This window comes from Leucoraja erinacea, chromosome 20 (genome assembly GCF_028641065.1).
Source record: "Leucoraja erinacea ecotype New England chromosome 20, Leri_hhj_1, whole genome shotgun sequence".
Lineage (NCBI taxonomy): Eukaryota > Metazoa > Chordata > Chondrichthyes > Rajiformes > Rajidae > Leucoraja > Leucoraja erinaceus.
Genome location: NC_073396.1, coordinates 10056613 through 10070190, shown reverse-complemented (window position 1 = coordinate 10070190; position 13578 = coordinate 10056613). Strand labels below are relative to the sequence as shown.

General features: G+C 44.0%; 1 protein-coding gene across 1 annotated transcript in view; it reads left to right on the top strand.

Annotated features, from left to right (window-relative positions):
* The first annotated feature begins 6453 nt into the window (after positions 1 to 6453).
* Positions 6454 to 13578, top strand: part of LOC129706758 (katanin-interacting protein) — a 58800-nt gene continuing 51675 nt past the window's right edge. Inside the window, exons 1-2 of the mRNA XM_055651221.1 lie at positions 6454 to 6567; positions 10870 to 10937. Of these exons, the coding sequence (XP_055507196.1) occupies positions 6561 to 6567; positions 10870 to 10937 (75 nt within the window). The 5' untranslated portion in view covers positions 6454 to 6560. The remainder of the gene's footprint in view (positions 6568 to 10869; positions 10938 to 13578) is intronic.

Below are 13578 nucleotides of genomic sequence, written 5' to 3'. Positions count from 1 at the left end.
TTTTACTGGAGCCTATTTGGTGTTGAACGCAGTGATGTTTTATCAGTCTAAAAATAAATGAAATCCAATTCTGATGCTAAGAATTATTCCAGATTTAATAAAGGTGCTTGCCTGCTTAAAATGAATAGATTAATGGCTCCATTAAAATACTATAAGTATTTAATTCTACTTAGGTATCTTTTTATATCAAACAACTGATAGCTCTCCACTGGCTAAAGTTATTCAGTTTTCAAGAGTTAAAATTGATCAGTAGGGAAATTTGGAAATAATATTGCTTCAGAAAGTCAGTTATTAAAAGCTTTTATAAGATTAAGTAGAAGCGCAGTTTATTGAAACAGAACAACCTTTTTCGTTGGTGAATGTTTATTTAAAGGACGCGAACACAGGTTATAGCACTCTTTTGAACCAAGGGTGCCATCTATTGAAAAATGGCAGCACATCAGTTACAACAGGGAGCACAACACAAAGTGCTGGAGCAACTCAGTGGTTCAGGCACCATCTGTGGAGGGTAGACACAAAAATCTTGAGTTACACAGTGGGTCAGGTGGTATCTCTGGGGAAAGGGAATAGGTGGTGTTTTGGATCGAGACCCTTCTTCAGACTGAGAGTCAAGGTAAAGGGAAATGAGAGACATGGACGGTGATGTAGAGAGATATGGAACAAATAAATGAAAGATATGCAAAATGTTTAATTCATTTGTTCTATAACTAAATATATATCACCGTCATTTTCTCTCGTTTCCCTTTCCCCTGACTCAGTCTGAAGAAGGTCCTGTTCTCCAGAGATGCTGATCCGAAATGTCACCTATTCCTTCTCTCCAAAGATGCCTCAGTTACGCCAGCTTTTTGTGTCGATCTTCGGTTTAAACCTGCATCTGCAGTTCCTCCTTGCACCCAGCATATGTGGAGGGAGTAGCCAGACATTGTAAAGTCCCAGCCTGAAACGTCGTCTGCCCATCTCCTCCACAGACGCTGCCTGACCCACTGAGTTACTCCAGCATTTTGTGTTCTATTCAAGATTCCAATATCTGCAGTTCCTTGTGTCTCCACAATAATGAGCTTATTGTTCAACGGTGCGACAGCTGCAATGAATCACAGTGTATCAAAAGTCCAAAAGTGGGCGTTTCAATGCCAGCATGTGGAGTTGGGGACTCTGCCAGAGCCCAGCCTTTGAATGCGGAGCAGAACGGCAGACAGCCAACCATGTCATCTCTGGGTGCTCGCTCTACCACCCACCAAATGGAGCTCAGGGCCTGGCAGACATTGATGCAGAGACAACAACCTGGCTGCTCAACACCCGGCTTGAGATCTAACTATTCCTTTGGTTTATGTTTCATTCGCAAGAAGAAAAGTCCAAATGTATATTAGGCTCTTTAAGACGATTCAACATTTCCATTAGCTTGTCAGCTTCATCCTGAATTATTCTATAAATACAGGGCGCTTCTGCGTGTCCCATGATTCTGTAGTCTTCCTCAAGAGGGAAAGTGTGTTATCCTCTTTGTCTTTGCTTTCGCTGTCTTTATCCATCCTTTCAAAAGAACCAAGGTTTTAAAAAAAATAGTATCATTTAAATGGGACGAAAAGTAGGTGTGAGTACACATAACCTGAATGGGATAACTTTAGAGTGGAAGATATACTGATTCCCTGGTGATAAGGAGCCTTAAAGGGTTAAATTACAAAATGTTTTTTTTACAAAAATGTTTTTGTAATTTCAGAAAGTGGCTTAGATTTCCTGCCTGAGTGTATAAAGCTGTGAGCTAATATAATAGAAATATTTAAGATGATTAAACAAAGGTAGGATAGATAGAATGATATTGCATGACCTGATAGAAGGTAGCATAAAATAAGATCAAGCTTGGTCAGGTGTGACGCCCCTTGCAACTATTCATGCAAGAGATAATGGAAATCTGAAGCTCTTCCTCAAATAAGCTCCTGAAACTAACCCAATTCAAAATGTCAAATCTAAACTTTATAGATTTTTGTGTGGCAAGAGTATTAAAGATTATGGGTGAGTAGAGATAAGCCATAATCTACCTGAAACATTGATGGGCTCAAGTGGATAAATGTTCATTGCATATTTTCATCCCACTCACGGCACCTTTACTAGTTTGATGTAGTGGCTTCCCTACTATTTTTGAAGACTTGTCACCTCTGGCTAAGTGCAAAGTCACGAGTCAAGAGTTTTTTATTGTAATATGTCCTGAAACAGAACAATAACATTTTTACTTGTAGCAGCACAACAGACATGTTAAACACATTATTCTGTAAAACCCATAATAACCAATACAAAAAGTTCAGTATATATATAAAAATAAACAAGCAGACAAATAAATAGACAATAGTAGTGCAAAGTCAACAACAATGTCACCATGTCTATGTAGTTCAGAGCCTAAGTGAAGGTTGTAGTGTTTAATAGTTTGGTAATTGTAGGGAAGAAGCTGCTCCTGAACCTGAACATTAATTTTCAGGCTCCTATACCTTCTTCATGATGGCAGGGGTGAAATGAGGGCATGGTCAGGGTGGCGTGAGTCTGGCCAGGATGGTGTGCGTCTCTGATGATGCTGGCTGTGTTTGTGAAGCATGGTGGGGAGGTCAGTGCCCGTACTGTTCACCACTTTTTGCAATCTTCTTTGTTCCTGGGCGTTTGAGTTGCCAAACCAGGCCATGATGCAACCCATCAATATGCTCTTTACTGTACAATGAATATGTTTAGCAGACATTCTATTCAATGTGACTATTAGCTGCATCAGTAAAACACGCAAACTATGAGCCATCCAAGCCCCAACTAATCAAGGCAACAGGGAACAACAAACCAGTGCAGCTAGTAGAGCTGCTGCCTCCTAGCTCCAGTCTTCAGTTCAGTTCTGACTTCCAGTGCGGTCTGTGTGGAGTCTGCACGTTCTCCTTGTGATTGCCTGGATTTCCCCGAGGTTCTCCGCTCTTCTCCCACGTTACAATGATATGTGTATTGGAAGAAATATCAAGCTGCAGATGTTAGTCTGAAGAAGGGTCCCAACCCAAAGCATTATCTGGGTTCATGTAATCTAGAGATGCTACCTGACCCCTTGAGTTAATTCAGCACTTTATGATCTTTTGCGTGGACTAGTAGATTAATTGACTTCTATAAATTGCCCCTTATGTGCAGTATTGGGGAGTGTAGATGAAATAGAGAGGGGAGATGAAAGAGAAGCTGTTCATTAGATAACCACTGTCCTTTACATGCTTACTCATGAGATACCAACTTTATACATTCAACAATATATCTTATACATCTTAAGAATAAGGGGTAAGCCATTTGGAACGGAGATGAGGAAACACTTTTTCACACAGAGAGTTGTGAGTCTGTGGAATTCTCTGCCTCGGCGGTGGAGGCTGGTTCTTTGGTGGGGAATGGGAGTTGGGGGGAGAGAACAAAGGAGGAGCTGGCGGGGGTACTTTGTAACTTTGTCAGCGTGGGGAACTGCCGTGAGGGAGGGGGAAGAACAATGAACGATGAGGACATGGCATGGGGGACCACCAGGAGGGAGGGGAAAGAACAATGGACAATGGAGGACAAGGCGTGGGGGGGACTGCCGTGAGCGAGGGGGGATGGGGAAGAACAAAGGCCGACCTGGCGCACGGGTACTGTAAACGCCCTTTATGGGCGACTATTTGCATACCTAGGGCATGCAAGCAAAGAATTTCACTGTGCCTTGTCACATGTGACAATAAAGTATCCCATTCCATTCCAAAGTTTCTACACAACTAAAGGTGATTTAAATTCTTTGAGGGCATTATTAATCTATTTTCTTTCAAAATTGTTCCACAAATGCGAAACCTATTCTAACAATAACAAGTGGTCTGGACACAAAGATCAATCATAAATGTTTTTTAACCTTTTGGTGACATTGCAGACAAACCGCTGAGAATGCTACGTTTTCCAAATAGTCCGAGAGTGTCATGCATCCTGCACAAATTGTTAAAGATGCTGCAGACATCTTTGCCTTTGCGAAGCTGGCGTGTAGTTTCATGGAAAAGTTTGCAGAAAACAGACTTGTACTGTTTGCGGTGGTCACAATTCATTTCATTTAAGAGAGGCTCAGATTGCATTTAGAAGCGGTAAAAGAAACCCTCTTTGTTTGGACCAGAGTATCGTCTTTAGTCTCAACAGTAGGTCTTCTGTTTACTTCTGGTATGCTGCATATAGTCAGAGCGTTGTACAGCTACAAACAGGCCCTCCTGCCCATCACATTCATCTTTTTGTTCATCTGCACTAATCCCGTTTGCAAGTATATTGTCCTATGCCGCTCCTATTTAAGTGTTTGAATACCAGTGTGATAAGATTCTTGATCCGCACGCCTGTTTGCCCGCTACACCGTGAGCGGCGGATGCGCCCGGCGGAGGGGTTTAGGATGCCGTTTGTTCAGCTGAACAAACCCCTGGCAGAAGATGGAGGTGTCGAGATCGAGTGTGAGCTTGGGAGCAGCTTGTGGGATCCCCTCCTTCGACTCATCCACGTGTTCAGGGTGCTGAGTGAATGGCAGCTCCAAGCTGAATAGGCAGCGGATCAAACTCCCAGTCACGACCTTGGAGTCCTTTCTGTCTCAATGGAAGGGTTATAAGAGAAAAGACCTGGAAGTGTGTCTGGAAGTCTTGGAGTCTTTGCTGTGAGTCTGGTCTCTCAGTTGTGCATGAAATGAGAACGGTTTTGGTGAGGATCTAGTTCAGTAAAGGTGGTGAAAATGTCTCAAAAAAAGGTTTTAGCAAAATAAGTCAGGAAGAGATGAAGAGAATTGAAAAGCAAGTGGAAAAAATGTTCATTTAATTTGAACAGTGAACCTACCTCTGATTTTTTATTTTCTCTGTAGTAATTTAGGAAGATATGATGTGATTTGATGTGACATTAAATTCGATTTATCATTTCGTAAGTCATAGAAGTAGGCCATCGAGAATACTCCACCATTAAATCATGGCTAATCTATCTTTCCGCCACAACCTCATTCTCCTGTCATCTCCACATAACCCTTGATTTGCTTTGTGTTTATACTGTAAAGGGATAACTTGTGCCCTGGCTCAATGTGTAAAATATTAAGATTTCCTTGGTTTCCTGCTCTAAGGACACTGAAACGTTTTGTTTAATTAATAAGACAAATATGTGCTGTCTTGATCCAAACGAAATCCAGTCTTTGGGAATGTTGGTATGATTTGCCATAGCCTTACATAAACAAAAAACAGGGAAAGAAGATCCCAGAAATAATTTAAATAAGTTAGCATAACATATATCTAACCGAAGGTGTTACAGGTTTCTTTCCTCGTTGCATCTTCAGTGCTGGGGGATGTTGTTTGGTTTCTTCACCTGAGTTTACATAATCCTTAATATAACTCGGAAAAAAGGACAAGGAGGGCTGGAGAGACTCAGCGGGTCGGGCAGCGTCTCTGCAGCAGGAATATGGATGGGCAGGTCCCTTCTTCAGATTCTCCACTATATAAAAAGGCGCCTATACTCAGAATGGGATTTAAGAAGGAACTGCAGATGCTGGAAAATCGAAGGTACACAAAAAAAGCTGGAGAAACTTAGCGGGTGCAGCAGCATCTAGGGAGCGAAGGAAGGGTAATGATCTGAATGAATCTATGGTCTGAAGAAGGGTTTCGGCCTGAAACGTTGCCTATTTCCTTCGCTCCATAGATGCTGCTGCACCCCGCTGAGTTTCTCCAGCTTTTTTGTGTACCCCAGAATGGGATTTGGCAGAAGATGGACACAAAATGCTGGAGTAACTCAGCGGGACAGGCAGCATCTCTGGAGAGAAGGAATGGGTGACGTTTTGGGCCCATTCCTTCTCTCCAGAGATGCTGCCTGTCCCGCTGAGTTACTCCAGCATCCTCCTGTATCTATCATCGGTGTAAACCAGCATCTGAGGTTCCATCCTACAGATGGCACTTGTATATATAGAATAGAATAGTTTCTTTATTGTCATTGTAACATGAACCATGTACAACGAAATTTAAAAATGTCAGCCAGCCAGTGCAGCATTCAAACATTTCTAAAAGCTAACGATACATACAAGGTAAAATATTAAAAGATAAACAACTAAAATAAATATCACGAAAATAGCACGCAATGTCCGTGTTCTTCAGGGATGATGATAATAATGCTGCTGCTGCTGCTGCTGTTGCCTGACCCGCTTTGAGTTACTCCAGCAACCAGGGTTTGTACCAAAGATACTAGAGGTTAAAGCCTTTTTTTGAGACATTTTCATCACATTTACTGAACTAGATCCTCTAGTATCTTTGGTTTGTACCTTCCGCGTCTTCAAAGTCGGCTGCAGGAGACGCCCCCGGGGCACAGGGAAGCCTGGGGGCTCGGTGACTGGAGCCCGAGGGCCGGAGCGCGGAGACCCCTGCAGACTAGGCCGCCCTACCCGGTTGCCAGGCAGCGAAGGTGCGGCGCGATTGGTTTGCTCTGACCGGAAGCGCGCTCTGATGGCCACTCCTCCCCGCCCCCGTTACCGGCGCAACCGGCAGCGCGGCCGGAAGTTGGAGGCGGCGGCCCGAGGCTAGGGGAGCCCGCGCCCGACCGGCGGCATGGAGCGTGAGTGGGACATGGGCGGGGGGGCTGCTTCACGTATCGGTGTCCTGCAGGCACGACCCCCCCCTCTCCCCCCCTCTCTCTCTCCCCCCCCCCCTCTCTCTCCCCCCCCCTCCTCCTCTCTCTCTCCCCCCCCCTCTCTTCTCCCCCCCTCTCTCCCCCCCCCCTCTCTCCCCCCCCCCCCTCTCTCCCCCCCCCTCTCTCCCCCCCCCGCTCCCTCCCCCCCCTTGCTCCTCCCTCTCGCTCTTCCCCCCCCCCCCCCCCCCCCCCCCCTATCCCTCTCTCCCCACACTCGCCTCTCTCTCGCTCTCTCCCCCTTCCTCTTTGCGAGTTGACAAGTTGGGAACTTTAGATCACATATGATCCAGTTGCCAATTGAATACACAAAAGACAGTGGAAGGAGTCAGTGATTGGTAGTGGAGGGTTGGAGAACAGGCACGGTAAATGGAAGGGACCTGGAGAATGTTGTAGAAAACAAGGTTGAATCGAAAACCTGATTGTAGCAGCTGTTCCTGAACCTGATGGTGTCAGGAGGTCTGTAATCTATTGAAGATCAGGTCTTGGTGATGCAGGGTCCTATAGGAAGACCAGGTACGACCTTGACAAGACCATCAGAAAAGCAAAGAGGTACTTTCAGTCTAAACTGGAGGATGAGTTGGGCATTTAGCAACTGTGGCAGTGCTTGCATGCCGAAACTTCGTACAAGGCAGAACCAAGTGGTAGCTCAAGTGATAGTGAGGCATCACTCTCGGGCAAACTCAATGCTTTTAAAGCTTACTTCAAAAAGGAGAATATCCAAGTACCTAGTCGTTGCCTCCCACGCGACATAATCCCCAGCGATGCTGCAATCTCAGTCACTGAGGCTTATTGTGAAGATCCTTCATGAACACTTGGGAAGCATTCAGCCCCGACGCACGGCAACGATTCCTGGTCATGTTCTTAAAACCTGCATGAACTGACTAGCCTGACTTTTTCAGACAATTTCAACCTCTCATCACTGAAGTCTTTGACCTCCCTCCTGCTTTGAGACGGCATCCATAATACCGGTACCCAAGAAAAATAAGTTGGCATATCACTGACTATAGAACAGTAACATTAACATCTGCAGTGAGTGAAGTTTCAAGAGAAGCTGGTTATGATGAATATCAACTCCTGGCTTGGTAAGGACCTGGACTCACTGCAATTTGCCCACTGGCTTAAGAGATAACAGGGGATACTCTCTCGCTGGCTTTCCATTCTGCACTAAATTACCTAGACAATAAGGCCACCTATGTCAGATTGTTGTTCACCGACTACAACTCGGCATTCAACGCCCTCATCTCCTCTAAACTTGTCGTCAAACTCACAGAACTGGGTCTCAGCTTGTCCCTATGCATCCTCGACTTCCTCATTGGCACACCATAATCAATACGAATGAACAACAATATTTTCTCCTTGATAACTTTCAACACAGGAGCACTTCAAGGCTCTGCGCTCTCTCTCTGCTCCACTCTCTCTATAACTGTGACTGTGCAGCTGGACACAGCTCCAATGCCATCTCTAAATTTGCCCATGATACCACCATTGTTGGACGAATAATGAATAATGATGAGCTGGAGTACAGGAAAAAGATTGAAAATCTGATTGGTATAGAACAATAATCTTGCTGACAATGTCAGTAAGACCAAGGCACTGATTGTTGACTTCAGGAAGCTAAAGCCCGGAATCTACATTTGTTTTTATGGATAGGACAGTGGTAGAGAGAGTCAACAGCTTCAAGTTCCTAAGTGCATATCTCTGAAGATCTGTCCTGGGCCCAGCACATCAATGCAATCACAAAGAAACATCTCTACTTCCTTAGAAGATTGAGGAGATTCAATATGTTTGTGAATATTCTATCGAACATCTACAGGTGTATGAGAGATAGACGTATGAAACGTCACATATTCCTTTTCTCCAGAGATGCTGTCTTACCCGCTGAGTTGAATCTGAATCTGAATCTGAATCTGACTCCAGCTTTATGTTTCTATCTTTGAACATGCTGATTGCTTCACAGCCTAGTTGGGTAAATCAAACACACAAAAAAGGAAGGAGACTACAGAGAATGGTAGACATTGCTCAATCTATCGTAGATGCTGACCTCCCACCACCCGCCTCCCTTCAGAGGGATATATAGCAGCTGCTGCCTCAAAAAAGCAACTAATAAATATCACCATGCTGTCATTTAATCGCTACGATTGGGAAGAATGTACAAAAGCTTGAATACTGTGACCACCAGGTTCAAGAACAGCTTCTTCCCAGCAAACACTGCTACACTAACCTCAGTAACTTGGATCCTCTAAAGATTGTGTCTTTGGTTGCACTCTTGACTTTGTTTATCATTGATGCTAGAAGTGTGAAATAAAGCGGATGCTGAAGATACTGAAACATCTATGGAGAGAATGTTTTTACTCTTGTTTAAACTTTTTTTCTTTGCAGACAGAGTCAGCATTGCTCACAACATTGCAAAGTATTCTTAAGATGATTGGGAATGGTGCTTGCAGATTTTGGTATTCCCAAGTGCCTTGCCCATTCCCTTCTAAATGGTGGAAGACTGTCCGAGTGTCCTTGATTAATAACTGCAATCATTTGTAAATAATACACCATATAGCTGTGGTTCCCTTGTGGCGGGCGTGATTGTTTGTTTTGATGGATAGGGTAAGAATCAAATGCAGTGCTATGTTCGGGATAGTTTCTAAAGCTCTAATGTGTCACTGGAGCTCCACTTATCCAGGCAAGTTGAGATTATTCCATCATTCTTTTGACTTGTGCCTTTGTACGACTTTGGGGATTTGAGATATGAATCGCAATAGCAGGATACCCATTTTCTGCCCTGCTTTTTTTCAGCTATTGCATTTATTTACTTCAGTTTATACAGCATGGCAAGAGGCCCTTTAGCCCACTGAGTCCACATCCAACCATTCACGCTAGTTGTATGTTATCCCACTTTCCCATCCACTCCTTGCACACTAGGGGCAAGTCACACAGACCAATTAACAAACCCACACATCTTTGGATGTGGGAAGTAACCAGAGCATCTGGAGGAATCCCACGTGGTCATAGGGAGAACGTGCAAAATTCACACAAACAGCACCTGAGGTTAGGATCGAACCTGGGTCTCTGGAACCGGGGCACTGTGAGGAAGCAGCTCTTTCAACTGCACCACTGTGCCGCTCTTTAATCTAACGAATCCAGTCAGTGCTACTGCTCCTACATTGAACTAGAGAACTCAAAACCTCTCTGATGCAACCACTAGCTGATCTTTTGGATTCATTTCCTGTCAGTGACAAGGACCACCGATCCCAATCCCCATAATGTTGTTTCCCTCATCACAAAAGCTCACATTTTCAACCTCAATCTTGTGATGTTTTCTTGGCGAACTTCAAATAGCCCTTGCTTTCCCTCTCTCCATCCCCTCCCCTTCCCAGTTCTCCTACCAGTCTTATTGTCTCCGACTACATTCTATCTCTGTCCCGCCCACTCCCCTGACATCAGTCTGAAGAAGGGTCTCGACCCGAAAAGTCACCCATTTCTTCTCTCCAGAGATGCTGCCTGTCCCGCAGAGTTATTCCAGCATTTTGTGTCTTATTTTCGATTTAAACCAGCATTTGCAGTTCTTTCCTACACATGGGGGACAGGCAGTATCACTGGACAGAATGAATGGGTGATGTTTCGGGTCGAGACCCTTCTAACCAGGCTGATAGTCCTGATTATATATCTTTTGCAAGTAGGCATCTTTTGCGGGCAGCACAGCAGTAGATTTACTGCTTTACAGCACCAGAGACTTGAGGTTTGATCTTGACTATGGGTGCTGTCTGTATGGAGTTTGCACGTTTTCCCTGTGACCATATGGATTTCCTGCAAGTGTTCGATTTTCTCCCTCACTCCGCAGACATAGAGGTTTGTAGGTTAATTGGCTTTGTAAATTGTCCCTACTGTGTAGGTTAGAGTTATGGATGATTGTTGGTTGGCGTGGGCCAGTTTCCATGCTGTGTCTCCAAACTAAACTAAGCTTGATGAATATTGATTGAACAGGACAATCTTGCATTATTTGCATTTGCAAACATTAGAAGGAGCAAAAGAGTTTTTGAAATGGGAGACCTGTAAAAATTATTTAACTTCATTTAATCTATGAATCTATCAATTTGTGTTGAGCAAATCGTCAATCTTTATAATGTCATTAGCTGATCATTTTTATCTTGCATGTTTTTAGTGAATAATAAACTCATTGGCATTTTCTATCTCACAAATCCATATCTCTAATGCCACATTGATTTCTTTCCAAAGGGCACTGTTCAAGGGGACATATTGGCCAAGTGAAAACACACAAAGGGAGATCAGAGGAATGGGATGAGGTAGGAACAAACTCTAAAGGAAGTAGATGTTCATTTAATTTTGTAACAATTTTAAAGATGTGGAATTTTATTTATTTCACTGCCATAACATTTCCTTGCTGCTACCCCCTTCAACTCATGTTATTGTGGCTTTAAACCTGTCAAATAAGCTTGTTCTCCAAAAATATAATCTCAGTTACGATTAAAGCAGGAGACTAAATAAAGGTCTATACTTCAATAAGATAGACACGAAATGCCAGAGTAACTCAGTGGGTCAGGCAGCATCTCTAGAGCAAAGGAATAGGTGACGTTTCGGCTCGAGACCCTTCTTCAGACTGAACTTGTATACTTCAATATCTGAGTTAATTTCATAACAAATTGGAATTCGGACAAGCAAAAAATGGCATACTTGGAAAACATGCTTATTTTCTACCCATCCTGAGGTTCGCGAACATTTGAATGTTGGTTTGCATATCTTTCCATCTGCCTGTTTAAATTCCCTATAACTGGTGATGTGAATAGTTTACGTTTCTATTTCTTTCTGTCTCTTACAGCTGCCGTGATTACCAAAGCCGTAATGTGTAAGCGGCTCCAATATATTTCCTTCAGTACAAAATAGAGAACGTTGGTATCACTCAGCAAGTCAGGGAATGTCTGTGCACAGGAGAAACAGAGTTAACATTTCATGTTGATGAGTTTCATAAAGTCTAGAAGAAACCTGAGACTTAATACTATGTAACGATGAACAGAAGCAGGGAGCGAACAAAGAGGAAGGTCTGTTTTTATGTGGAGGGCAGATAAGATTAAATGACAAACTGGTGATGGTGGAAAGCAAAATGGGAAATGTTACAGAAGGGAATAAAGAGGTAGTTAGCAAAACGAACTTCTAGCTGGGTTTGATTTCCCAGGTGTGGAGGGGAGAGGGCAGCAACGGTGGAATGCACCATACTGAAAGTAACCAAAATAAATTGCTGTTTCTACAAAAAAAAATAAAAGGGTGTGTGATATCCTTTCACGTTAAGGGTGGCGGATGTGCGGGAGTGTCTGTGAATGGCACCGTCTGTGAATGGCAGCCTGCCCGCAGTCCGTCTCTACACCTTTTTTTATTTCGTTTTATTTTAAGTCCTGTTAAAAAATGTTAGCGGAGGTCTTCTATGTGGGGGTGGGGAAGGGGGAAACTTTATTTCTTAGTCACCTACCTGGTCGGAGAGGCCGCATCCCTCCAAGCTGCTTCTTCGCCCCGTCCTCGCGGCCTACCATCGAGAATGGAGCGGCGTTTCCTGTCGGGACCGGCCGGGACTACAGCTTCGGCGGCGGTGGCGCAGCGCTGGGATACCAACACGGAGTGGGCGATGCCTTACCGGGTCGCCGTGCGGTAAGCTCCGGAGCGCTGTGGCCGTCGATCCAAACATCGCGGAGCTGGGGCTGCGGGCATCCGGCCGCGGGCGGCGCTGGATTTGGAGCACCGCAGAGCCAGGGTTCGAGTTTGCCGGGGTCGGAGTTCCAACCGGTGCGGCCTGAGGGCTACGAGTGCCCAGGTCTCCGGGGAGGTGGCAGCCGCTCCAGACTTTTCCAAGCCGCTGAGGAATGTTTCACCCGACGCCGAAGTTCCATCTTCACGGCAAGAGGGTCCTGAAAATCATCGGACTGGCTGCAAGGCCACAAATGGGTCCCGACCTCGGGTGTTTCACAGAGGAAGAGAACTTAACTTTCTGGTGCCTTTCCGCAGTGGAAAGTTTTGATTCTGCTGTGGGGGGGACGTTTGTGTTGAACTCTATAATGTGTTGTGTCCATTTTATTCATTTTTTTTTTTTAACCTTTTTTTTTATGGTTTGTAATGGAACTTATTATTTAATTTATGTAAAGCACTTTGGTGTCAATGCGAGTTGACTTAAAACGTGCTATATAAATAAAACTTACTTACTTACTTAACCTGGGAATGGAGTTAGGACATGGGAAGATGAAAAAACAAAAGAGTTTTCATAAGCAGAAGTGAGAGGTAAAAATGTGGATAATGGGATGGACAATGTCAAGGTCTCTGTCAACCAGAATAGTGCGTAAACCTCATGCCATGTAAACGTAAATCATCTCAGTAGGATAAAGGTGAATCAGAAAAGATTAAATTAAAATGGAGAAACCAGAATGATAGATTATAATCTTTATGGATGCAAATGTGAGCGAGAGAGTTGTGAGAATTGGTACGCTGTGGATAGTCCAGATTCTAGAAGAATACCAGCAATTCTTATACATGGGGTCAATGAAATTTAAAAAATATATGTTCTGCACAATTTAGAGCCATGGAGTCATAAAGCAGGGATACATGTCCTTTGGACCAACTGCTGACCAAATTGCCTACTTGAGCTAGTCTCACTTGCTTGTGTTTGACCGACATCCTACTAAATCTTTTCTTTCCATGTACCTATCTAAATGTTTTTTAAATATTGTAATTGTAATTAAGCTATATTTAAGGGGGAGTTAGATGTGGCCCTTGTGACTAAAGGGATCAGAGGGTATGGAGAAAAGGCAGGTACGGGATACTGAGTTGGATGATCAGGCATGATCATATTGAATGGCGGTGCAGGCTCGAAGGGCCGAATGGCCTACTACTGCACCTAATTTCTATGTTTCTATGTACCTGTTTCTACCACTACCTCTGGCAGCT